The sequence below is a fragment of the Astyanax mexicanus genome, chromosome 5, assembly GCF_023375975.1.
Source record: "Astyanax mexicanus isolate ESR-SI-001 chromosome 5, AstMex3_surface, whole genome shotgun sequence".
NCBI lineage: Eukaryota > Metazoa > Chordata > Actinopteri > Characiformes > Acestrorhamphidae > Astyanax > Astyanax mexicanus.
The window spans coordinates 31341204-31365441 of record NC_064412.1 but is presented as its reverse complement, the minus strand read 5'-3'; the positions used below and the strand labels follow the sequence as shown (position 1 = coordinate 31365441).

Here is a 24238-nt window from a genome sequence, read left to right as displayed (position 1 = left end):
AGATTCTGAAGTGAATTTTCTCCTCTCTATAGAATCTCTGGTATCTGCTGGTGGTGTGCTGCTTTCGTACGTTACCCGTCGCAATCTGCACCCTCTAGGTTTCGGTCTGGGCGGGCCAAAACACCTTTTAGTTGTCGCTTCAAGAATTTGACTAATTTTACTATATAAAGCTCATCTCATTTATCTCATATAAATTATTAAAGATAACGTGCTGACTGAACTACCTTCAACACACCTGTTTCACCTGTAAACACAGAAATGACTCAAATTAGTATTTTAATTTCTCTTACTGTTGCCCTTCTTGATGTTTATCAGTTTCCTCCCTTTAATACATCGTTTCCTCAATTTCACAAGAAATACTCTTTATTTGAATAGTCTTTCCCTCAGATTAGAGGGAAAACAATTTTCTAAATTTAAGAAATTGTTGATTAATTTGGGGACATTATTTATTAATTATGATAAATATTATCTTATATTTTTCCTTGATAATTTAGAGGTTCAGTAGTTCGCCTTTTAGAGTTAGGATGTTTCTGTGACAACAACGACAATATATAATCGACACAATTTTGAGTCAAGCGCAAACAACAGCCCTCTCATTGGGTCCTAGGGGTGCAGTTTGTGTCGGGGTGCGGAATTCGGCACCACACTGGAGGATAGGGGGCGGGTCTTCGGCCTTCAGCGAAGCAGTCGGACTCTGACAATTCGACGAATTGTTTATCGAATAAAGTTTACATTTAGATCAATTTTATTTGAAGAAAATCAAATAATTCGGTTGGTCGGTCGTTATTATTCGTGCATTGGTCGATTTTAGACTTGCAGCCGGATTTTCTGAGGAGCTTCACGATTGAGACTGTAGTTAATTTAGAATGCTAAGCTAACAGTTAGCAAAACAACAACAAACACAAACCCAAACCCGAGTTCTCAGCTAAAAGTTGAGCTTATTTTTAAGTTTATTCATTGTTATCACTTATAAAGTGATATTTATTATTTTTCTAGTTGGTTTACTGAATAATTTACAGTATAAAAATATCAGTCGTTTAGTGGCTGGTTAATTAGTTAAATAGTTGCAGTGTAAAGTGGAGTTTGTGTAAAATTCTGTAAAATGAGGGGAAGTTCCTCGTATGGCGATAGAGACCGAGATCGTGGACGCGACAGGGGGTAAGAACGAGTTTCTGTGATTTAGATTGTTTGAGTATTTCCGTTTCTGAATTTCCAAATAACCCCAGTAATCTACACAACCTACAGAACTGTATTTGATGTAGTCTTTAGTACGAGGCTGAAGTTGGTTTGATATTCGCAGCTCCAGATTCGTTTGGCTCGATATTCGCAGCCTCGTATTCCCCGGCTGAAGTTGGTTTGATATTCGCAGCTGCCGCTTCACTGAACCACCGTGAACTAAAGGGAGCGTTCACAAACACCCGCTGTTTATATTAAACACCTCACAGATCAACACTGAAGGAGATAGAATGAAGAAAAGCAGTACATCTGTTTATTAACAATGTAAATATACAATATATTATTAAATATAATTTTGTATATTGTAAAATATTTGTTTTAATTACTGAATTTATAATTATATATTACAATAAATAATTAAATATATATTTAATATAATTATATTTTAAAAGCCATTGCGCTCAAAAAATATGAGGCAGATGTTCAAGTGTGATTTTGAAGAACTTTTTCATGTTGGGCCAGAACAAATACACATGATCTGAAGAGTACTAGTCTTCTACTTTAAGAAAAACCTGGAATTAGCCTGGCCCAAGCTGATTTTATACTTTAAAATGAACTGGCAACATAGCCTACCAATCCATAATGCACAATTTTTTTATGTAAAGCTGATGTTCTAGTGTAATTTTGAAGGACTTTTTCATCTTGGGCCAGACCAAATACACATGATCTGAAGAGTACTAGACTTCTACTTTAAGAAAAACCTGGAAATAGCCTGGCCCAAGCTGATTTTATACTTTAAAATGAACTGGCAACATGGAATACCGATCCATAAAGCACAATTTTTTTATGTAAAGCTGATGTTCCAGTGTGATTTTGAAGGACTTTTTCATCTTGGGCCAGAACAAATACACATGATCTGAAGAGTACTAGTCTTCTACTTTAAGGAAAACCTGGAATTAGCCTGGCCCGAGCTGATTTTATACTTTAAAATTAACTGGCAACATGGCCTACCGATCCATAATGCACAAAAAAATTGAATATAAAGCTGATGTTCTAGTGTGATTTTGAAGGACTTTTTAATCTTGGGCCAGAACAAATACTCATGATCTGAAGAGTACTAGTCTTCTACTTTAAGGAAAACCTGGAAATAGCCTGGCCCAAGCTGATTTTATACTTTAAAATGAACTGGCAACATGGAATACCGATCCATAATGCACAATTGTTTTTATGTAAAGCTGATGTTCCAGTGTGATTTTGAAGGACTTTTTCATCTTGGGCCAGACCAAATACACATGATCTGAAGAGTACTAGTCTTCTACTTTAATGAAAACCTGGAATTAGCCTGGCCCAAGCTGATTTTATACTTTAAAATGAATTGGCAACATGGTATAACGAGCCATTTTGCACAAAAAAGCCACTGTTCCAGTACAATTTTGAAGATTTTTTAAATCTTGGGCCAGAACAAATACACATGATCTGAAGAGAACTAGTCTTCTACTTTAAGGAAAACCTGGAAATAGCCTGGCCCAAGCTGATTTTATACTTTAAAATGAATTGGCAATATGGAATACCGATGCATAATGCACAATTTTTCTTTATGTAAAGCTGATGTTCCAGTGTGATTTTGAAGGGCTTTTTCATCTTGGGCCAGACCAAATACACATGATCTGAAGAGTACTAGTCTTCTACTTTAGGGAAAGCCTGGAATTAGCCTGGCCCAAGCTGATTTTATACTTTAAAATTAACTGGCAACATGGCATACCGATCCATAAGGCAGAAAAAAGTTTAATTTAAAGCTGATGTTCTAGTGTGATTTTGAAGGACTTTTTAATCTTGGGCCAGACCAAATACACATGATCTGAAGAGAACTAGTCTTCTACTTTAAGGAAAACCTGGAAATAGCTTGGCCCAAGCTGATTTTATACTTTAAAATGAACTGGCAACATGGAATACCGATCCATAATGCACAATTGTTTTTATGTAAAGCTGATGTTCTAGTGTGATTTTGAAGGACTTTTTAATCTTGGGCCAGAACAAATACACATGATCTGAAGAGAACTAGTCTTCTACTTTAAGGAAAACCTGGAATTAGCCTGGCCCAAGCTGATTTTATACTTTAAAATGAACTGGCAACATGGCATACCGATCCATAAGGCAGAAAAAAGTTTAATTTAAAGCTGATGTTCTAGTGTGATTTTCAAGGACTTTTTAATCTTGGGCCAGACCAAATACACATGATCTGAAGAGTACTAGTCTTCTTCTTTAAGGAAAACCTGGAATTAGCCTGGCCCGAGCTGATTTTATCCTTTAAAATGAATTGGCAACATGACATGAAAGCCATTTTGCACAGAAATAATGAATATAAAGCATTGATTTTGAGAATACCAGAACTCTTCATCTGATGTGTATTTGGTCTGAAAAAAAATCCAAAATCATACTGGAATATCAGCTTTAAATAATATTTTTTTTGTGCTACCAGGTTGCCAATTAATTGTGCAGTCTAAAATCAGCTCGGGCCAGGCAAATCCCAAAATTTCCTTAAAGTAGAAGACTAGTACTCTTTAGATCATGTGTATTTGGTCTGGCCCAACATGAAAAAGTCCTTGAAAATCACACTAGAACATCAGCTTTAAATTAAACTTTTTTCTGCCTTATGGATCGGTATGCCATGTTGCCAGTTCATTTTAAAGTATAAAATCAGCTTGGGCCAGGCTAATTCCAGGTTTTCCTTAAAGTAGAAGACTAGTTCTCTTCAGATCATGAGTATTTGTTCTGGCCCAAGATTAAAAAGTCCTTCAAAATCACACTAGAACATCAGCTTTACATAAAAAAATTCTGCATTATGGATTGGTATGCTATGTTGCCAGTTCATTTTAAAGTATAAAATCAGCTCGGGCCAGGCTAATTCCAGGTTTTCCTTAAAGTAGAAGACTAGTTCTCTTCAGATCATGTGTATTTGTTCTGGCCCAAGATTAAAAAATTCTTCAAACTTGTACTGGAACAGTGGCTTTTTTCTGCCTTATGGATCGGTATGCCATGTTGCCAGTTCATTTTAAAGTATAAAATCAGCTCGGGCCAGGCTAATTCCAGGTTTTCCTTAAAGAAGAAGACTAGTACTCTTCAGATCATGTGTATTTGGTCTGGCCCAAGATTAAAAAGTCCTTCAAAATCACACTAGAACATCAGCTTTACATAAAAAAATTGTGCATTATGGCTCGTTATACCATGTTGCCAGTTCATTTTAAAGTATAAAATCAGCTTGGGCCAGGCTAATTCCAGGCTTTCCTTAAAGTAGAAGACTAGTACTCTTCAGATCATGTGTATTTGGTCTGGCCCAAGATTAAAAAGTCCTTCAAAATCACACTAGAACATCAGCTTTACATAAAAAAATTGTGCATTATGGATTGGTATGCTATGTTGCCAGTTCATTTTAAAGTATAAAATCAGCTCGGGCCAGGCTAATTCCAGGTTTTCCTTAAAGTAGAAGACTAGTACTCTTTAGATCATATCTATTTGGTCTGGCCCAAGATTAAAAAGTCCTTCAAAATCACACTAGAACATCAGCTTTACATAAAAACAATTGTGCATTATGGATCGGTATTCCATGTTGCCAGTTCATTTTAAAGTATAAAATCAGCTTGGGCCAGGCTATTTCCAGGTTTTCCTTAAAGTAGAAGACTAGTACTCTTCAGACCACGTGTATTTGTTCTGGCCCAAGATTAAAAAGTCCTTCAAAATCACACTAGAACATCAGCTTTATATTCAATTTTTTTGTGCATTATGGATCGGTAGGCCAGTTCATTTTAAAGTATAAAATCAGCTTGGGCCAAGCTATTTCCAGGTTTTCCTTAAAGTAGAAGACTAGTTCTCTTCAGATCATGTGTATTTGGTCTGGCCCAATATGAAAAAGTCCTTCAAAATCACACTGGAACATCAGCTTTACATAAAAAAAATTGTGCATTATGGATCGGTATGCTATGTTGCCAGTTCATTTTAAAGTATAAAATCAGCTCGGGCCAGGCTATTTCCAGGTTTTCCTTAAAGTAGAAGACTAGTACTCTTCAGATCATGTGTATTTGGTCTGGCCCAAGATTAAAAAGTCCTTCAAAATCACACTAGAACATCAGCTTTACATTCAATTTTTTTGTGCATTATGGATCGGTAGGCCATGTTGCCAGTTAATTTTAAAGTATAAAATCAGCTTGGGCCAGGCTAATTCCAGGCTTTCCCTAAAGTAGAAGACTAGTACTCTTTATATCATGTGTATTTGGTCTGGCCCAATATGAAAAAGTCCTTCAAAATCACACTGGAACATCAGCTTTACATAAAAAAAATTGTGCATTATGGATCGGTATGCTATGTTGCCAGTTCATTTTAAAGTATAAAATCAGCTCGGGCCAGGCTATTTCCAGGTTTTCCTTAAAGTAGAAGACTAGTACTCTTCAGATCATGTGTATTTGGTCTGGCCCAAGATTAAAAAGTCCTTCAAAATCACACTAGAACATCAGCTTTACATTCAATTTTTTTGTGCATTATGGATCGGTAGGCCATGTTGCCAGTTAATTTTAAAGTATAAAATCAGCTTGGGCCAGGCTAATTCCAGGCTTTCCCTAAAGTAGAAGACTAGTACTCTTTATATCATGTGTATTTGGTCTGGCCCAAGATTAAAAAGTCCTTCAAAATCATACTAGAACATCAGCTTTATATTCAATTTCTTTGTGCATTATGGATCGGTATTCCATGTTGCCAGTTCATTTTAAGGTATAAAATCAGCTTGGGCCAAGCTATTTCCAGGTTTTCCTTAAAGTAGAAGACTAGTGCTCTTCAGATCATGTGTATTTGGTCTGGCCCAATATGAAAAAGTCCTTCAAAATCACACTGGAACATCAGCTTTACATAAAAAAAATTGTGCATTATGGATCGGTATGCTATGTTGCCAGTTCATTTTAAAGTATAAAATCAGCTCGGGCCAGGCTAATTCCAGGTTTTCCTTAAAGTAGAAGACTAGTTCTCTTCAGATTATGTGTATTTGTTCTGGCCCAAGATTAAAAAGTCCTTCAAAATCATACTAGAACATCAGCTTTATATTCAATTTCTTTGTGCATTATGGATCGGTATTCCATGTTGCCAGTTCATTTTAAAGTATAAAATCAGCTTGGGCCAAGCTATTTCCAGGTTTTCCTTAAAGTAGAAGACTAGTTCTCTTCAGATCATGTGTATTTTGGTCTGGCCCAAGATTAAAAAGTCCTTGAAAATCACACTAGAACATCAGCTTTAAATTAAACTTTTTTCTGCCTTATGGATCGGTATGCCATGTTGCCAGTTCATTTTAAAGTATAAAATCAGCTTGGGCCAGGCTAATTCCAGGTTTTCCTTAAAGTAGAAGACTAGTTCTCTTCAGATCATGTGTATTTGTTCTGGTCCAAGATTAAAAAGTCCTTCAAAATCACACTAGAACATCAGCTTTATATTCAATTTCTTTGTGCATTATGGATCGGTATTCCATGTTGCCAGTTCATTTTAAAGTATAAAATCAGCTCGGGCCAGGCTAATTCCAGATTTTCCTTAAAGTAGAAGACTAGTTCTCTTCAGATCATGTGTATTTGTTCTGGCCCAAGATTAAAAAGTCCTTCAAAATCACACTAGAACATCAGCTTTAAATTAAACTTTTTTCTGCCTTATGGATCGGTAGGCCATGTTGCCAGTTAATTTTAAAGTATAAAATCAGCTTGGGCCAGGCTAATTCCAGGTTTTCCTTAAAGAAGAAGACTAGTACTCTTCAGATCATGTGTATTTGGTCTGGCCCAAGATGAAAAAGTCCTTCAAAATCACACTAGAACATCAGCTTTACATAAAAAAAACTGTGCATTATGGATTGGTATGCTATGTTGCCAGTTCATTTTAAAGTATAAAATCAGCTTGGGCCAGGCTAATTCCAGGTTTTCCTTAAAGTAGAAGACTAGTTCTCTTCAGATCATGTGTATTTGTTCTGGCCCAAGATTAAAAAGTCCTTCAAAATCACACTAGAACATCAGCTTTATATTCAATTTCTTTGTGCATTATGGATCGGTATTCCATGTTGCCAGTTCATTTTAAAGTATAAAATCAGCTCGGGCCAGGCTAATTCCAGGTTTTCCTTAAAGTAGAAGACTAGTTCTCTTCAGATCATGTGTATTTGTTCTGGCCCAAGATTAAAAAGTCCTTCAAAATCACTCTAGAACATCAGCTTTAAATTAAACTTTTTTCTGCCTTATGGATCGGTAGGCCATGTTGCCAGTTAATTTTAAAGTATAAAATCAGCTTGGGCCAGGCTAATTCCAGGTTTTCCTTAAAGAAGAAGACTAGTACTCTTCAGATCATGTGTATTTGGTCTGGCCCAAGATGAAAAAGTCCTTCAAAATCACACTAGAACATCAGCTTTACATAAAAAAAAATTGTGCATTATGGATTGGTATGCTATGTTGCCAGTTCATTTTAAAGTATAAAATCAGCTTGGGCCAGGCTAATTCCAGGTTTTCCTTAAAGTAGAAGACTAGTACTCTTCAGATCATGTGTATTTGTTCTGGCCCAACATGAAAAAGTTCTTCAAAATCACACTTGAACATCTGCCTCATATTTTTTGAGCGCAATGGCTTTTAAAATATAATTTTATTAAATATATATTTAATTATTTATTGTAATATATAATTATGAATTCAGTAATTAAAATAAATATTTTACAATATACAAAATTATATTTAATAATATATTGTATATTTACATTGTTAATAAACAGATGTACTGCTTTTCTTCATTCTATCTCCTTCAGTGTTGATCTGTGAGGTGTTTAATATAAACAGCGGGTGTTTGTGAACGCTCCCTTTAGTTCACGGTGGTTCAGTGAAGCGGCAGCTGCGAATATCAAACCAACTTCAGCCGGGGAATACGAGGCTGCGAATATCGAGCCAAACGAATCTGGAGCTGCGAATATCAAACCAACTTCAGCCTCGTGTCTTTAGTTTTTGAAGTAACTTTCTACCTTTTCCGTTCTGTTGTAAAGCCTTTTTTTTATGTCTAATTTTTCCCATTTTCTCCCCAATTTACATGGCCAATTACCCAACCCACTCATTAGGACGCTCCCTATCACTAGTAATGCCCCACCACACCAGGAGGGTGAAGACTAACGGTGAATTTACACTGCTCCGACGCGACAACGCACACGGTCGCACTACCCCCCTCCAACCGGTCGCATGTGGGCGTGACAAAGGCGTTCCCTGCGTCGTCCAATTGAATCGTTTTAATAAATGGGAAATGCTTTTTATATAAGCTATTATTATTTTCAATAATTAATAAATATAAATGTGTCTTTATTGATATAAATGTTTGATTGAGCTTCATTACACTGTCTAGTGAGCAGTATATAAGCTGAAAAAAGCAAACTTTTCCAATTAAATTACATATTAATATTTTAAAAACCCACCAGAGACTCCAACAATCACAGCAGCCTTTCTCCTCGCTGACAGAGTCCCTGTGAATCAGCAGGGATTTTATAAAGAACAGGGAAGCCTGAAACTTCTCTTCCAGGCTTCTCTGGACGCTTGAAACCGTAACGGTGAATTTACACTGCTCCGACGCGACAACGCACAGCGACGGATCCCATTCATTTTCAATGGGAAGCGCCGCCTCCGTCAGACGCAGTCGCGCGGTGCATCATGGGTCCGACGCGTCGAGAGCGGGGGATGCGATGCGATGAAAAGTTGAGCCGAGCTGAACTTTATGCAAATGAGTCCGTCCAACGCAATGCGTCTATCCAATCAGAGAGCAGGTGTTGGCCTGTAACGCGTCCTCAGCGCAGCGCATGAAAACATTTTAGTTCCGCTTTCAAGCGTCCAGAGAAGCCTGGAAGAGAAGTTTCAGGCTTCCCTGTTCTTTATAAAATCCCTGCTGATTCACAGGGACTCTGTCAGCGAGGAGAAAGGCTGCTGTGATTGTTGGAGTCTCTGGTGGGTTTTTTAAATATTAATATGTAATTTAATTGGAAAAGTTTGCTTTTGTCCGCTTATATAATGCTCACTAGACAGTGTAATGAAGCTCATTCAAACATTTATATCTATAAAGACACATTTATATTTATTAATTATTGGAAATAATAATAGCTTATATAAAAAAGCATTTCCCATTTATTAAAACGATTCAATTGGACGACGCAGGGAACGCCTTTGTCACGCCCACATGCGACCGGTTGGAGGGGGGTAGTGCGACCGTGTGCGTTGTCGCGTCGGAGCAGTGTAAATTCACCGTAAAGGTGCTTGCACACTGCACGCGGTAGGTGCGGCGCGGTACGCTGACCCCCATAGGATTCAATTGTGTCTAGAGCGGTAGAGCGGTGCGTCGCTGCCGCGGAGCAGAGCGGAAAGCGGCGCGTTTCCCCGCCCATAACCACGCCTCCACCGCGCTACCGCTTACCGCGGGCAAAGTTCAACATGGTTCAACTTTGACCTCGCGGCAAGCGGTACCTCGGCAGAAAACGCATGACGTGAACTCACGCGACTAGAGAGAAACTGTAGTCCAAACAACAATAAACGTGCGCGAGAGACTAATAATAGCGATTAGTGAATCCCCTCAGCTGTACATCACTTCCCTACACTCATATAGAGATAACAGGAGGAAGAGAAGAATCAGAGCTTTGTTCTGAGGCTGAGAAACATATACAGATCCACAGAGGCTGTAGAGACTCAAAACTACAAAACACCGCTCACAGAGGTGATGGGTTTTAGAAAACTCCGCCTATTATCAGCAGGAGACGCTTGGCGTCAGCAGCAGCGCAACGCACCCGCAACTGACCAGCGTAGAGCAGAGCGGCAGCACAGCGGAATGCCGCGCGGCATACCGCGTTCAGTGTGCAAGCACCTTAACGGTGAATTTACACTGCTCCGACGCGACAACGCACAGCGACGGATCCCATTCATTTTCAATGGGAAGCGCCGCCTCCGTCAGACGCAGTCGCGCGGTGCATCATGGGTCCGACGCGTCGAGAGCGGGGGATGCGATGCGATGAAAAGTTGAGCCGAGCTGAACTTTATGCAAATGAGTCCGTCCAACGCAATGCGTCTATCCAATCAGAGAGCAGGTGTTGGCCTGTAACGCGTCCTCAGCGCAGCGCATGAAAACATTTTAGTTCCGCTTTCAAGCCTCCAGAGAAGCCTGGAAGAGAAGTTTCAGGCTTCCCTGTTCTTTATAAAATCCCCGCTGATTCACAGGGACTCTGTCAGCGAGGAGAAAGGCTGCTGTGATTGTTGGAGTCTCTGGTGGGTTTTTAAAATATTAATATGTAATTTAATTGGAAAAGTTTGCTTTTTTCAGCTTATATACTGCTCACTAGACAGTGTAATGAAGCTCATTCAAACATTTATATCTATAAAGACACATTTATATTTATTAAGTATTGGAAATAATAATAGCTTATATAAAAAGCATTTCCCATTTATTAAAACGATTTAATTGGACGACGCAGGGAAAGCCTTTGTCACGCCCACATGCGACCGGTTGGAGGGGGGTAGTGCGACCGTGTGCGTTGTCGCGTCGGAGCAGTGTAAATTCACCGTAACACATGCTTCCTCCGATACATGTGAAGCCAGCCACCGCTTCTTTTCGAGCTGCTGAGCAGCCAGTGGCTTGGAGGAAAGCGCAGCAGCTCAGCTCCGATACATCAGCTCACAGACTCCCAGACATTACCCTGGGAGTGATGTGGGGAGAGAGCGCCATCTACCCACCCAGAGGGAGCAGGGCCAATTTTGCTCCCTCTGACGCCGGCAGCTTGATGGCAAAGCTGCATGAGTTGGGATTCGAACCTGCGACCTCCTGCTCATAGTGGCAGCGCCTTAGACTGCTGGACCACTCAGCGCCCCGTAAAGCCTTTTTATGGTCCATATGATAAAAATATAAAATCGCCACATATTGCTTTATTTTGTGGCGAACGTTTTAAATAAACAACACCGGCCAAAAAGACTGCTGCTCTGTATTGGCAAGAACTGTAACCTAATTATCACAATACAGGGATTATATTAATACATCATGATTCTCTAAGCAAGGATAAATATTGTGATTGGTTACAGTGGGATCTGAAGGCAGAGTGCAACACTGCCATCTACTGGCCAGGATTAACACAAAATGAATCACTTCTGACACCAATCTTAAAAAAAAAAAATATATATATATATATATATATATATCATCAATTCAAAATAAATCATTGTACATAACACACCCTGATGATAACTACAACATAATAATAATAATAATAATAATAATAATAATAATAAATAATAGATAAAGCCCAATGCTAACACCATACTTTACATTTAATCTAATAATAAATAATCGGTTCTGTGTCTGTTTGTTTGTTTTCTTATTTTTCATTTAATCCAGTATTGCGACACAGAGTATTACGATATGATATAATTATTTTCTTATACCCCAATGTTAATTTTTATAATGATGTTTTTTTTTAAATATACTGATTAAAACCAACAGGATTATTTAATTATGGTCTCTTTGCAATAAAACATGCAGTTGGTCTGTAATATTTAAGCCTTAAGAGCATCCACAATGTGATCAGGACATTTATACACATTGTTATCTGATAATCAAAGTAAAAATGAAATATTACACCCTTGTCTTTTAACCCAAGGTGTACGTTTTCCAACTTTGTGTGAAACCCAATCACTTGCACTTTTCCAGTTTAATGAAATGTGTTCTTGTTATAGTTCTGTTTTCTTTGTACCTGCCTTCTGAAATTGCAGACACCCTGGTGTTGTATTAGTGCATGCCATACCTTGGTGTTTCTTATATACGTTCTTTATTGGGTTGATCTGCAATAAATTTATGTGTATATAGATGTGTGTTCATGTGTATTAAAACAGTAAACATAACATACCATAATGATAAAGGAAATGCTAAAACTAGTACCATTACATGACCATGCTATTGGACAGTGTTGTCTCAGTAATAGATTATTGATCACAGGGTGGTAAGTTCTATACTAATTTCTGCTAAACTGCCAATTTTAGTCACTTGAGCAAATGCTCTATGGGTGACATAGCATGACTGACATTTGGCTTTGTAAGCTGGCTCACACTGTATATTATATTAAAGTCCTTAACTTATTGAAATTCATCACTCTCTGATTGATTAGGAACTACAGTTCATCTAAATCAACATAGAAATGTCCTGCTAGTCACTTGGGATGTACGGGAGTAAAATGATTGTTGTTCATTTTCTTTGTTCCAAATAGGCCTCGTTTTGGGTCCAGCAGGGGGGGTCCTCCACCTCCTAAAAAGTTTGGGAATCCTGGAGATCGGCTGAGGAAGAAGAAATGGGATCTTGATGAGTTGCCTAAGTTTGAAAAGAACTTCTACAATGAGCACCTGGAAGTCCAGCGTATGACACAGGTGTGATGGAGAAGAATAGTTTAGTGTTAGAATTTTATTTAATGTTTTATTATTCCATTTTTTATATTGTGTATTTTTTTCAGTTGGGATTTGGCATTCCATGGCCTTAATATAAAACATAGACTTCATATACAGGTATTATACATATTAGGCATGTTCTGATCACATGTTTTGCCCCAGGTCTAAATCCGAGTCATTTGATTATAGTAGTATCTGCTGTATATGCTGATATTGAGTCGAGATCCAATATTTTGGCCATGTAGTAAAAAAATATATCCATCCAAAAAAAGACGTCCAAGTTGTTTTTTAGAATTCATTGAAATACTGTTAAAACAGTGATATCAAATAAAAAACTGCTCACAAAAGCAAGTACTAAAAGTCTATATAATGTGATTTTTTTTTTTATCTGGGACATGTCTAATATTTACAGATCAACATCTGCGCCACACACTATTTTAAATTCCCATTGCATTTAGGCTGCAATTAATAATTACCTTAAGGTTCTGTATATCTTACCTGAACAGGCTAAAATAAAGATATTAATATGTCTGTAAAAGCAAAGTGACTCTCTGTATATTATATATTTTCCAGTATGATGTGGAAGATTTCAGAAGAAAGAAAGAGATCACTGTTAGAGGCTCTGGCTGCCCAAAACCAGTGACAAACTTTCACCAGGCGCAATTTCCTCGTGAGTAAACTGTAGACACTCTTATTTTTTTATCAATTGTTTATTGTAGTATATGTGTTTTACATATACATATGTTTTAAGAGCATAGTAATAATCTTTTTATTCAATCAAAATTACTTAAGATTCATGACATCGTAAACTATTACACAGTTCAGATTTTATTCAAGGCGTTTAACAACTTATTACCAAGTAATATTCAGAAGTTTTTCATAGTTAAAGAGTGTGCTCATAATCTTAGAGGTTTTGCTAAGTTTTCATCATGTAAAGCTAGAACTACCAGAAAAAAATTTTGTGTGTCTGTATGTGGAGTTAAATTATGGAATAGCCTGGACTCCAAACACAAGCAATGCCAAAGTATTCATAAATTTAAGTTACATTATAAAAAGATGGTTTGGGATCAGTATAGAGTGATTGGGACTTTAAAAAAAAAAAAAAAAAAAAAAGTGTGGGTATTTGTTTATTATGATTGTTTTCTTTCCTTACCATTGCATGTTTTGTTGTTCTCTTATCACTGTTGGTATGTGCTTGTATGTTTGTTTTGTTCTTTTTTTTTTTTTTTCTCTCTTTGTTACCGTAACTAGTATGGTTGCCCTCTTACCACTGTTGGTATGAGGGATGCTTGTGTATAGTATTAGAACTTTCTTTACTATCGCTGTTGGTATCTAGGTTAGAGGATTCTAAGTATTTGTAAATTTAATTTTCTCTGTTGTTAAGTTTCATCTAATGTAAGTCGATGGGAAGTGGCTATGTAAGCTATGTAAGTTATGTTAATTTTGAAGAAAGGGGTGGGTTTAAATAAGTTTTCTTCTTCCCACTCCTTTTTGAGTAGCTGTATTGTATATCTTCTTCTTCTGCTGCTCATAATAAAATATCTCACATCAATATTGTAGAAAAGATCAGCAGATACTTTATACACTCTTGCTGTTGTGTATTATTTAACACACTGTTATTGTGAAATGTCTTTCTAGAATATGTGATGGATGTGCTGCTACATCAGAATTTTAAGGAGCCAACAGCCATCCAGGCTCAGGGATTCCCCCTGGCTCTCAGTGGGAGGGATATGGTGGGCATTGCACAGACAGGATCTGGAAAAACACTTGCTGTAAGCACCTGCACCCTTAAATACACAATTAGGAACAGGAAAATGTTTAAGGATGTTTACTCAAAATATCTCAAAGGCTGTTTGTATGATGTCACTGGAGGTCAGAGCAAGTTTTTCACCCTTCTGTCCCACAGTACCTCCTTCCTGCCATTGTCCACATCAACCACCAGCCGTACCTGGAGAGAGGGGATGGTCCAATTGTAAGTGATCTTACTAAAGATTGTGTTTCTGTAAATTTGGCTTACTTATTTGAAGGATTGTGAAAGAAAATGGGAAAACTGCAAAAATGGAAATAGAAGTTTTTTTTCTTACAGTAACTATATATAGTTTATACCAATCAAAACTTTGGACACGGCCCTTCTCATTTAACGTTTTTGTCCTTGTTTTATGTTTTTCTACAATGCAGATTAATATTGAACACATTAAAACAATGAAAAACATATGCAATTATAAAGTAAAGAAAAAAGTGTTAAACAATCCAAAATATGTTTTATACTTTAGATTCTTCAAAGTAGCACCTTTTGCTTTGATGCCAACTTTGCCAACTCTTAGCATTATTCATGAGGTAGAACCTATAATGGTTCTCCAACTGTCTTAAAGGAGTTTTAGAGGTCCTGAGCTCTTGTTAACTGCTTTGCCTTCACTCTGAGCTTCAACTTGTCCCAAAGCCATTATTATTAATGTACAGTGAAATAAATAATACAAATAAACATGTGCTGTGATTTTCTGAATCCTTTTTTGCTCTCTCTCCTCAGTGTCTGGTTCTAGCTCCAACACGTGAGCTGGCCCAGCAAGTCCAGCAGGTGGCTTTTGACTACGGCAAGTCTTCTAGAATCAAGAGCACCTGTGTATACGGAGGAGCCCCTAAGGGTCCACAGATCAGAGATTTAGAGAGAGGTAAGCCCACAGTTCCACAGGTCTCCCCACAGTGGCCTCAGTTCGTAAGCTAGTCAGTGTAGATCTGTTATTTAGCTGTTTAAATGGTCATGTTTTCTACAGGTGTTGAGATCTGCATTGCCACACCTGGCCGTCTCATCGACTTCCTCGAGGCAGGAAAGACCAACCTGAGACGCTGCACTTACCTGGTGCTGGACGAAGCTGACCGCATGCTGGACATGGGCTTCGAACCACAGATACGCAAGATTGTAGATCAGATTCGGGTGAGTTGAGTAATTTGCTGTACTTTTAAGGTTTTCTATGAGTCAAACATCAAAATATGATCATAGTTGTCTTGTTCTATCGTTTTTTAAATTTCTGGTTGTGTTTATTAATTGCCTAATAGCCGGACAGACAGACGCTCATGTGGAGCGCTACCTGGCCGAAAGAGGTGCGTCAGCTGGCAGAGGATTTCCTCCGTGAGTACGTCCAGATCAACATCGGAGCTCTGGAGCTGAGTGCCAACCACAACATTCTGCAGATAGTGGACGTCTGTATGGAGAACGAGAAGGACAACAAGTAAGAACACATTTCAGGCCAGATGTAGGCCCAATCCTGTTTCTTTTCTACAAGTATGTTATAAGTGAAATCTTCCCCCTAAGAATTGAGACAACCCTTTAAGCATCCAATACAGAAATAGCTAGAGCAGTGGAGCGCTATAGTGAAGTTCAGCAACCTAGCTGCTGATTTACTAGTTTACTTTAGGACATTGTACATCTTCAGAAAGGGGGCAGGTGGTGCAGCAATTAATTATTGTTGTCCATTCATTAATGCCTAATGTTATGGGGAGCTGAAATTAACTTTTACTAATTTTTTTTTATTTTATTTTTTTATTTTATCCTGCTTTTTTCACTAATTTAGCTATGTCGATTATCCCACCCACTCAGCTGCACTCCCCTATTAATAGTAATGTCCCAACACCAGGAGGGTGAAGACTGTTGCACCATTTAAGGTGTAATGGGAAAGTTAGCTAGCCACTGAGACAAACTACTAGCAATTTGTTATAATTGTTATAAAAACAATATTAAAACTACTTATTAAACAATGGTAGTAAAGTGGTTATCATAATTGTTTACAAGAAAAAATATCAAATTTTTTGGTTTCTTTGGTTGCTTGTGCTGCCAAGTATGTGCAAATATTGTATTGTATTTTATCGATATTGTCCCATCCCTAATATTCACATATTTTTTTCCCTAAAAATATTTTTTATTCTGCTCAATAATACATGTAACCAATTACTAACTTAATTAAACAGTTTGAGTCGGGTTCTTTAGATCTAATTTACATAATTTTATTTTTAATTTATTTGTACACTGGCATCCACAGAAATGAATTATTTTTCTCCACAGACTGATTCAATTGATGGAGGAAATCATGGCAGAGAAGGAGAATAAGACCATCATCTTCGTCGAGACAAAGAAGCGCTGTGATGAGCTGACGCGCAGGATGAGGAGAGACGGGTGAGAGGCTGAAAGCGGGGCATGTATAGAAATTAGAGCTGACACAGTGCCATAATATTTCTATATACTTATATATTTTTAAACTACTGTAATAATAGTGGTCTGTTTTGTTAATGATACCTGTTATGGTAACAAAAGATGTCTGTAATTATGTTGCAATTGTAATTTTTGTACTTTTTATGATGTCCAATTTGTCACTCTTTGTCTAGGTGGCCAGCAATGTGCATCCATGGTGACAAAAGTCAGCCGGAGAGAGACTGGGTCCTGACAGGTAATGCTTTAGTGGTTTGTTTCTTTTTTTAAATAACATAGCTATCAGAATATGGGTTCTATAACCAGACCTTGAACGCCCCCCACCTGTGCATAGCCTTCCAGCTGTTCCATCCCTCAGCAACACCTGAGTCAGGTAATCAAAGCCTGCCTGCATTTCCTGGATGAGCGTTTTGGGAGCTGTGCTAGATAATAGCCCGGGAAGGAGCAGAAAATTCTGGCCTTAATGTTTTTTCTCTGCTGTCTTTTCAGAGTTCCGCAGTGGGAAAGCTCCGATCCTTATTGCTACTGATGTTGCCTCCCGTGGGCTGGGTATGTGCCCAATTGCTTCCACACATCCAATAACTCTTAAACACCGTATTACACCCCTAACTAAGGTTTAACACACTTAAAAGTTAAAACACATTTATTTGTGAATGCATTGTTTGCTGTTTTTATTCATTTATTTTATAAGCCCCCCCACTTTCTCTTCTCATGTCTGAAAAAAATTAGTCGTCCCTCAGGAACATTTCCAAAGTCCCCTTTTGCCCCTCTGATGTGATTATATTCGTCACTGGCTTCTTTCTTTGTCAACCAAAAGACTTCTCTCTCTTACCTTCTCCCCTCCCTCTTCCCCCTTTTCTCTGTCTTTTTCTGTCCCACCTTCTCCACCTCAAAATGCCCCCACCCCACCTCCCAACACCCCCCAATACAGTTCAGCTCCTGTTGTCTGTCTCTTTATGTCTCCTATTTGCTACCTTCCTGACATATATTTGCTTTGTGTGGTATTGTGTAAATTTTGGATGTCCAACAGCCTTGAAGAAGACAGTGGTTGCTGGATTGGTCTTTAGTTTACACCCAAGCTCCCTCCCAAGCCACCACCTACCTGTTAAGCCTTATTGTCTGTTTCTTGTTACTGCTGTAAAAAAAAAAAAAACACGAACGAACAAAACAAAACAAAAGTCCCTCAAAAACGGAACGGGGCTCGTCGGCTCACTGTTGACCCTAGCACGGACCTGGGGGAGATGCTGGGTCTTCCCTGGGTCTTTAATACCAGTCTCCTTCTTTTCCACACTGTGTGAACAGTCATGCTGCAAGGTCTTTTGCAAGTAAACAGAGAAAGTTGGAATGCCACAGATGATTAACGGTTTGTTTTATGGAGTATTTTAGCAAATGACTGTGAGAGGTCAGAGTTTTGAAGCTTTGAAGTAGGTGTGTTGTTTTTATTTTTTATTTTTATTTTTTTTGTCTGTCTTTTGTTCTTTTCTGGAGAAAACCTGATTTGAAGAAGAGGGAAGTGGGTTGTGTTTGGGTTTTCAGATCCACAGTACGTCTCACTCTATCATTGTTCTCTCTCCCCTCCCTTCAGGCTTTTTTGAACTTCACTAAATGGCAACTCAGGCAGACTGTGCTTATTTTGGTACAGCGGCTGCCCTCTACTCTGTGAGACGCTAGCACAGGGCCTGATGGGGATAAACCCACTCCTCAGCTTCTTCCAAACATCAGCCTCCTCCTCCAGACTGCAGACTCTTAGAACTGGACTGCAGCAGTTAAACGTGGTGAAGTGGAGGTCTTGACAGAGGAGGATTGTGGCATCACACGTTTTAAAAAAAAAAGATGAATTTAGATGATGCCATGGCCCCTCGGGACTCGTTAGCATTAGAAACCTGTTAAGTCTTACTTGGGATAGTTCCAGGAGAGATGGAGATGGGGAGGGAGAAAGGCAGATGCAGAGAAGGAAAGCGAATCAAAGAGAAAATGCGAAAGAAAGAGAGAGAGAAAGAGGAGAAAAGAAATTTGAGTGCTGGATCCAGTCCGGTCCGGTTTGTGGAGGCCCTGCAACCCGGCGAGAGAGAGAGAACTGGGGGGGGGAGCCGGTTCTGCTCCCGCCAGGCGTTGCCGGTGTCGTGCCGAGGGTGAAGGGGGGGCAGCTGAGCGTGTGAGCCCACAAAAACCTCTTCCTCTCGGGCCTCTCCACGGGACCTGGGACTGATCTCAGCCGAGACTAACCTTACATAGGGTAAGTACCTGACCACGCCCCCCAATAATGACAGCTTTGGTGAAACAAATAACAACCCCTCCAATAACCCCTAACAACCAATTCCACAAGCTTTCTGTCTTCAGCTTTTCTTTTTTCATGAAAATTAAAATAATGCAATAATACACTGTAAATCAGACTTAGTCACAACAATCAGGCCTAGTTTGTAGATGTATTTTAGTGCCCAGTGATATAAAATGACTATTATTAGAAATATTTCATCACTGTTTTCCACCACCCGTGTGCAAAGCTGTCACCCATCCTTACCCTCAACCAAAAGGAGACTGTACTCGATAGGGTCAATAACAGTGTTGTCTGAGCCGCTTCCTCCCCCTCCCCCCTCGTAATGAGAAACAGACTGTTTAAAGAATTGGTTTGATCAATGTGGAAATGTCAAATCTTCCTCCCATTGAGGATCTCCATTTGCAGTAACACTTCAACTTCAATATAAGTTCAAATAGGAGCCTTTAGTATCAGTATGATGTTAGCATCAATGTTATTTGTTGCATTTGTTAGTTATTAATTTGCATTATACTTTGGGACAGACTGCCGTTTTTATTTTATTAGTTCTATAAAGATTTATTAGCTTAAGTGTTTGGATAAATAGAGATGTTCTGTTTAAAAAAAGTTTGCTTTTAAGAGTGTATAATGAATGAATAATATTTTGCTAGTTTAATGAACATGTTTAATGTTTAGTTTTGACTATGCATTTAAAAAATATAGTACCTTTTAATTTACTACGGAACTGTAATTTAATGTTCTAGGATTAAGCATACAGGTAAGTCGCAGTGTAGGCAGATCTCACAGTGTATTTAACCTGCACACACACACTATATGGATAAAAGTATAGTCTTGCTGCTTGCCATCAGCAGCCGAGAGAGAGCACAATTGGCCTTGTTTTTTTCTTACCACTTAAAGTGAGATGTAGGTTAGCACAGGTGTCTGTTGGCTGATATAATGTAGCTGGTTTGCTGTGCTTTCCTTTAAGCATGCTGGCATTGCATAGTAATGCTGCATATAATGCTGATTAGAGGCTGACTGATATTACATGTATGGGAATACTAGTGATGGGGGAGTCCTGATAAGAAGGTTGGGTAATTGGCCTTTTAACTTGGGGAGAAAATGAGATAGGTCAGCCTGCTGCTTCACAGCTCAATACTGGGAGGGGGGCCTTTATACCCTTCTAGCCCACACCTGGAATTAGCCATAGTGCCAATAGGTTTATGTTCATCTGCCCCAAAAAGGTTCTATTCCATTGGCAGTTCTTCTCTACAGGGACTAGACAAGCTGTGTGTGCACAAGTTTGCACATTTATGTCAGCAATGGGTTGAATTTAAGCTCAATGCATTGGTTCAGGTTCAAAGGAGGTGTTCACAAACATTTGTACATATAGTGTGTGAATATGTCCATATAAATGTTTTAGTGCATTAGGAACCATGACTACATTTTTGTTTAAAATAGGGATTTTTTTTTAATTGTGTCACAAATTCTTGGTGCTGATTTTAATTAGTATTTCTCTCTTGATGAAACCCACCAAACACCTTGAAGATGTGGAAGATGTAAAGTTCGTCATTAACTACGACTATCCAAACTCTTCTGAGGATTACGTGCACCGCATCGGGCGCACAGCTCGCAGCACGAACAAAGGCACGGCCTACACTTTCTTCACTCCTGGAAACCTGCGCCAGGCCCGGGATCTGGTCCGAGTCCTGGAGGAGGCCCGGCAGGCCATCAACCCCAAACTTCTACAGCTGGTTGACTCGGGACGTGGGGGAGGAGGTACGAAAATCTTTTAGATTTCACACACAAATTGTCTAGTATAAAGATCGTAACTAAGAGGAAAAAAAAACAACAAATTGCTGATTTGTGATGATGCCATAGCCCTTGAGACTTGGTAGCATCAGAAATGTCAGGACCTGGGCTATCTTGCAACTAGGGCTGTGTGATATGGCAAAAAAGGTACTTAAAAGAAATTTTGATATATAATACAATATGATGAAATCGTACGGTGAATATTTTAATTAAACCCAAATTAATTACTATGTCTCCAAAACATAATCTGCACAAGACTGTAATTTCTCAGGTTTCATCCACACAGATAAAATGATCATTTTTTAGTCCCACACATAGAGCTGGGTATTAAAATTTTATATTAAATAGGCACAGACCAAAAAACGGTGCATACACACAGCGTAAAAAAAGTGAGGTAAACATGTCAAACTGCTCTAAAGTCTGGCTCTACTTCTTAAATTAATTTCAATTAAACTGTTGACACATATTTTTATTATATATTTTATTTTATAATGAAATTCTAGTCTGACAGGCCTAAACCACACTAAACTATTATTACTGACCCCCTTTCAAAAATACAGGGAACAACCAACATTTTTAAAAAATAATCATGATATAATCATGATTATAATTAATATTAAAGTGATTGACACCACTAATATAAATATAATTTTAATTAATTTAAAACGATGTCTTAAAAACTGAACTGGATTCAGCACAGTATGCTTAGGGAAATATATATAGTTTAAGCACAAGTAATGCTGTTGTTATTGCTCTAAATAAAGCGCTTAAAACATTGTTTGCATCATGCGATGAGATTACTTATGTCGGCTGTTAAATAGATATGTTATGTAAGAATAATTAGCGCTTTTGTATATTTCGGTTACAATTTAGAGAAAAGTATTGAAAAAGTATTGTTTGAGTATCGGTATTAAACACTTCAAAATAATACCCAGCCCTAGTCCCACTGCTTATCTTAGAATTAAATAGTTTTGAATATGTTGATATTTACAATATATTGCCCAGCCCTACTTGCAATTTTTTAGAATTGCTACCTTAGGTTAGTCCAAGAGTGTCATGTTTCTCATCTTTTCTCCTCTGTTGACTGTTCATGCAGGTGGTAGGATGCGTTATCGTGGCAGCGGCTCTAACGCCAACAACCCCAACCTCATGTATCAGGAGGAATGTGACCGGCGCATGCGCACTGTAGGAGGCAGTGGCGGCGGCAGCAAAGACAACCGCGGCAACAACTACAACAGAGACGGACGCACAGGTGGGGGAGGCCGTGATGACCGGTCTTCGTCCAATAACTCGTACAGGGACCGCAGCCGGGACACCCGTAACAACTACAACTCGGGCTCGTCCTACAGCGGAGGAGGGGGCGACCAGTATCAGGGTTACAGTGGCAGCGGAGGAGGCCAGTACAGCTCCAGAGGGGGCGGTTCCCAGTCAGGAGGTGGGAGTGGCGGAGGTGGGGGCCAGAACCCGCCTGGACCTGCTCAGGGTCCATTCGGACAGCCCCCACCCCCTCCTCCTCAGCCTGGGGCTGGTCCGCAGCCCCTGATGGCCCAGCAGTTTCCTCCACCTCCACAGCCAATGATGGGATTCATGGGCCCGGGCCCGTACTCATTCGCTCCTCCTCCGCCACCACCTCCACAACAGAGAAAGTAAAACTTAAGAGTGAGAGAGGGGTTCGGGAAACTGTCCACTGCCAGAGTGATGATGGAGCGCTGTCTTCTAGAATGCAGTGTCTTTCTGTATCTGTATTCTGTATTCTTTTGCCTCTGTTTGGATGAGGCTTTGGGCCTGATGATCTTAACAGGCCAACCCGTCCAGGGATTGTGGAGGAAAGGACTTTGCCAGTAAGATGTCCGCCATGCCAAAAGCAGAAAAAAATATGCTTTGATTGCAGCTTTTTCCTGTTGTCTGTGGAAACAATGTCCTCTTGATGCGCCTCATTGTGTATATTATAATTCATCACAGATTGATGGCTTTTTTTTCTCGTTTTCATCAGTTCACATTGAGGTTGTGCTTACAGCTAATTAATTACCTTGTTACTCGCGCATGTAGCTCATTTTGTGGGTTTTGCTTTTAGCTATTGCATGTATTACATCGCATAGTAATTTCTTTTTTAGGCATGCAGATTCTTTTGGGCCCAGTACAGAAAGAGACAGAAAACTGCTAAAACTGTATCAGTGGCATTCCTTTTTGTAAACACACCAGTGTTCTAGAGAAGCGAATGATCTAGTTTTGAATCTGTATCCTTTTAATAAAGTTTTTGATCTATAAATCAATGCTGCGAGTTTCTTTACCTACGTATAATAGCATTACAATTGATTTATGCTTGCACTGAAAGCCGGGTTGGGAGGGTCATTTAAAAATGTAGTATATTTATTTTTAACCTTTTTAATTAACTTATGTCATTTAAAGTATTACCTATTCAAAGTAAGTCAAATGACCTTCCTTTAACTTTTGGATTACTATTCCATTATTAACATAAAAAAAAGACAAACGTATTTTTCGCACTGTAAGATCAATGAACATCTATTTTCTGGTCTGTTTTCATACATAATGCACACTGGATTATAAGGTGCATTTTAAGAGACACTATAAGGAACTTCTAATTAAGTAAGTTTTGCTGCTGGGTGGTGGTGTAAGTACATAAAACTGTGCTGGAATGTTAGTCTACAAAGATTTCTCTCCTGAAAACTGTTTATTAAAGCGCTTCTGTTTATTTACAGTAAGCTTAGATAACCAAATTTCTGTAGCACTGAGGCTGGAGCATTAGCATTAGCGGCTAACCGCTAGCGGGTAATGCTAATGCTTTTCCAGCAGTGCTAGCCAGGGTTAACAGCAGGCTACAGGCTGATAATACTCACCTGAACTGGGAAGTAGCGGTTAGCGGTTAATGCTAATACCCCTTAAGTCTCGGAGCTGGAGAACTAAACTAAAACTAGGAGTGGCTTTACTGCTTCTAACAACCTGACTGGTAAAACTCATACATAAGGCGCACTGACTGATTAAAAGGCGCACTGACGATTTTTGGGAAAATTAACTTAATTTAACTTAATTAAATTAACTTAAGTGCGCCTTAATGCGATAACCCTTATAGCAGTGGTTCTCAAACATTTTAGACATGTAACACCCACATCCAACTAAAAAGTGAAAAGTGCCACCTACTAAACTAAACTGAACCTCCTGAATAACACTGCAATTTGGCGGAGTGGCTTTACTGCTCCTTACAACCTGACTTGTAACATTCATACACACAGCGCACTGGATTGTAAGGTGCACTGACGCTTTTTTTGGGAAAACTAAAGAATTTTAAGTGCGCCTTATAGCGTGAAAAATTCTGTAATGAGGAAATAT

General features: G+C 38.8%; 1 protein-coding gene across 1 annotated transcript; it reads left to right on the top strand.

Moving 5' to 3' along the window:
* The first annotated feature begins 640 nt into the window (after positions 1-640).
* ddx17 (DEAD-box helicase 17) lies at positions 641-23163 on the top strand. Its single transcript, XM_049479323.1, has 13 exons — positions 641-1158; positions 12449-12605; positions 13197-13293; positions 14262-14395; positions 14530-14595; positions 15151-15292; positions 15395-15555; positions 15678-15850; positions 16681-16791; positions 17001-17062; positions 17314-17373; positions 20627-20857; positions 21987-23163. The coding sequence occupies exons 1-13, from the start codon at positions 1103-1105 to the stop codon at positions 22538-22540; spliced, it is 2004 nt and encodes a 667-aa protein (XP_049335280.1). The 5' UTR covers positions 641-1102; the 3' UTR covers positions 22541-23163.
* The last annotated feature ends 1075 nt before the right edge of the window (positions 23164-24238 follow it).

Bases quoted from the DNA above. Each gene is read 5' to 3' on its own strand.
- ddx17 (XM_049479323.1), top strand. From the start codon at position 1,103: ATGAGGGGAAGTTCCTCGTATGGCGATAGAGACCGAGATCGTGGACGC. The intron at 15,556-15,677 runs GTGAGTTGAGTA...ATTGCCTAATAG, and splicing joins AGATTGTAGATCAGATTCGG to CCGGACAGACAGACGCTCAT. The intron at 17,063-17,313 runs GTAATGCTTTAG...CTGTCTTTTCAG, and splicing joins GAGAGACTGGGTCCTGACAG to AGTTCCGCAGTGGGAAAGCT.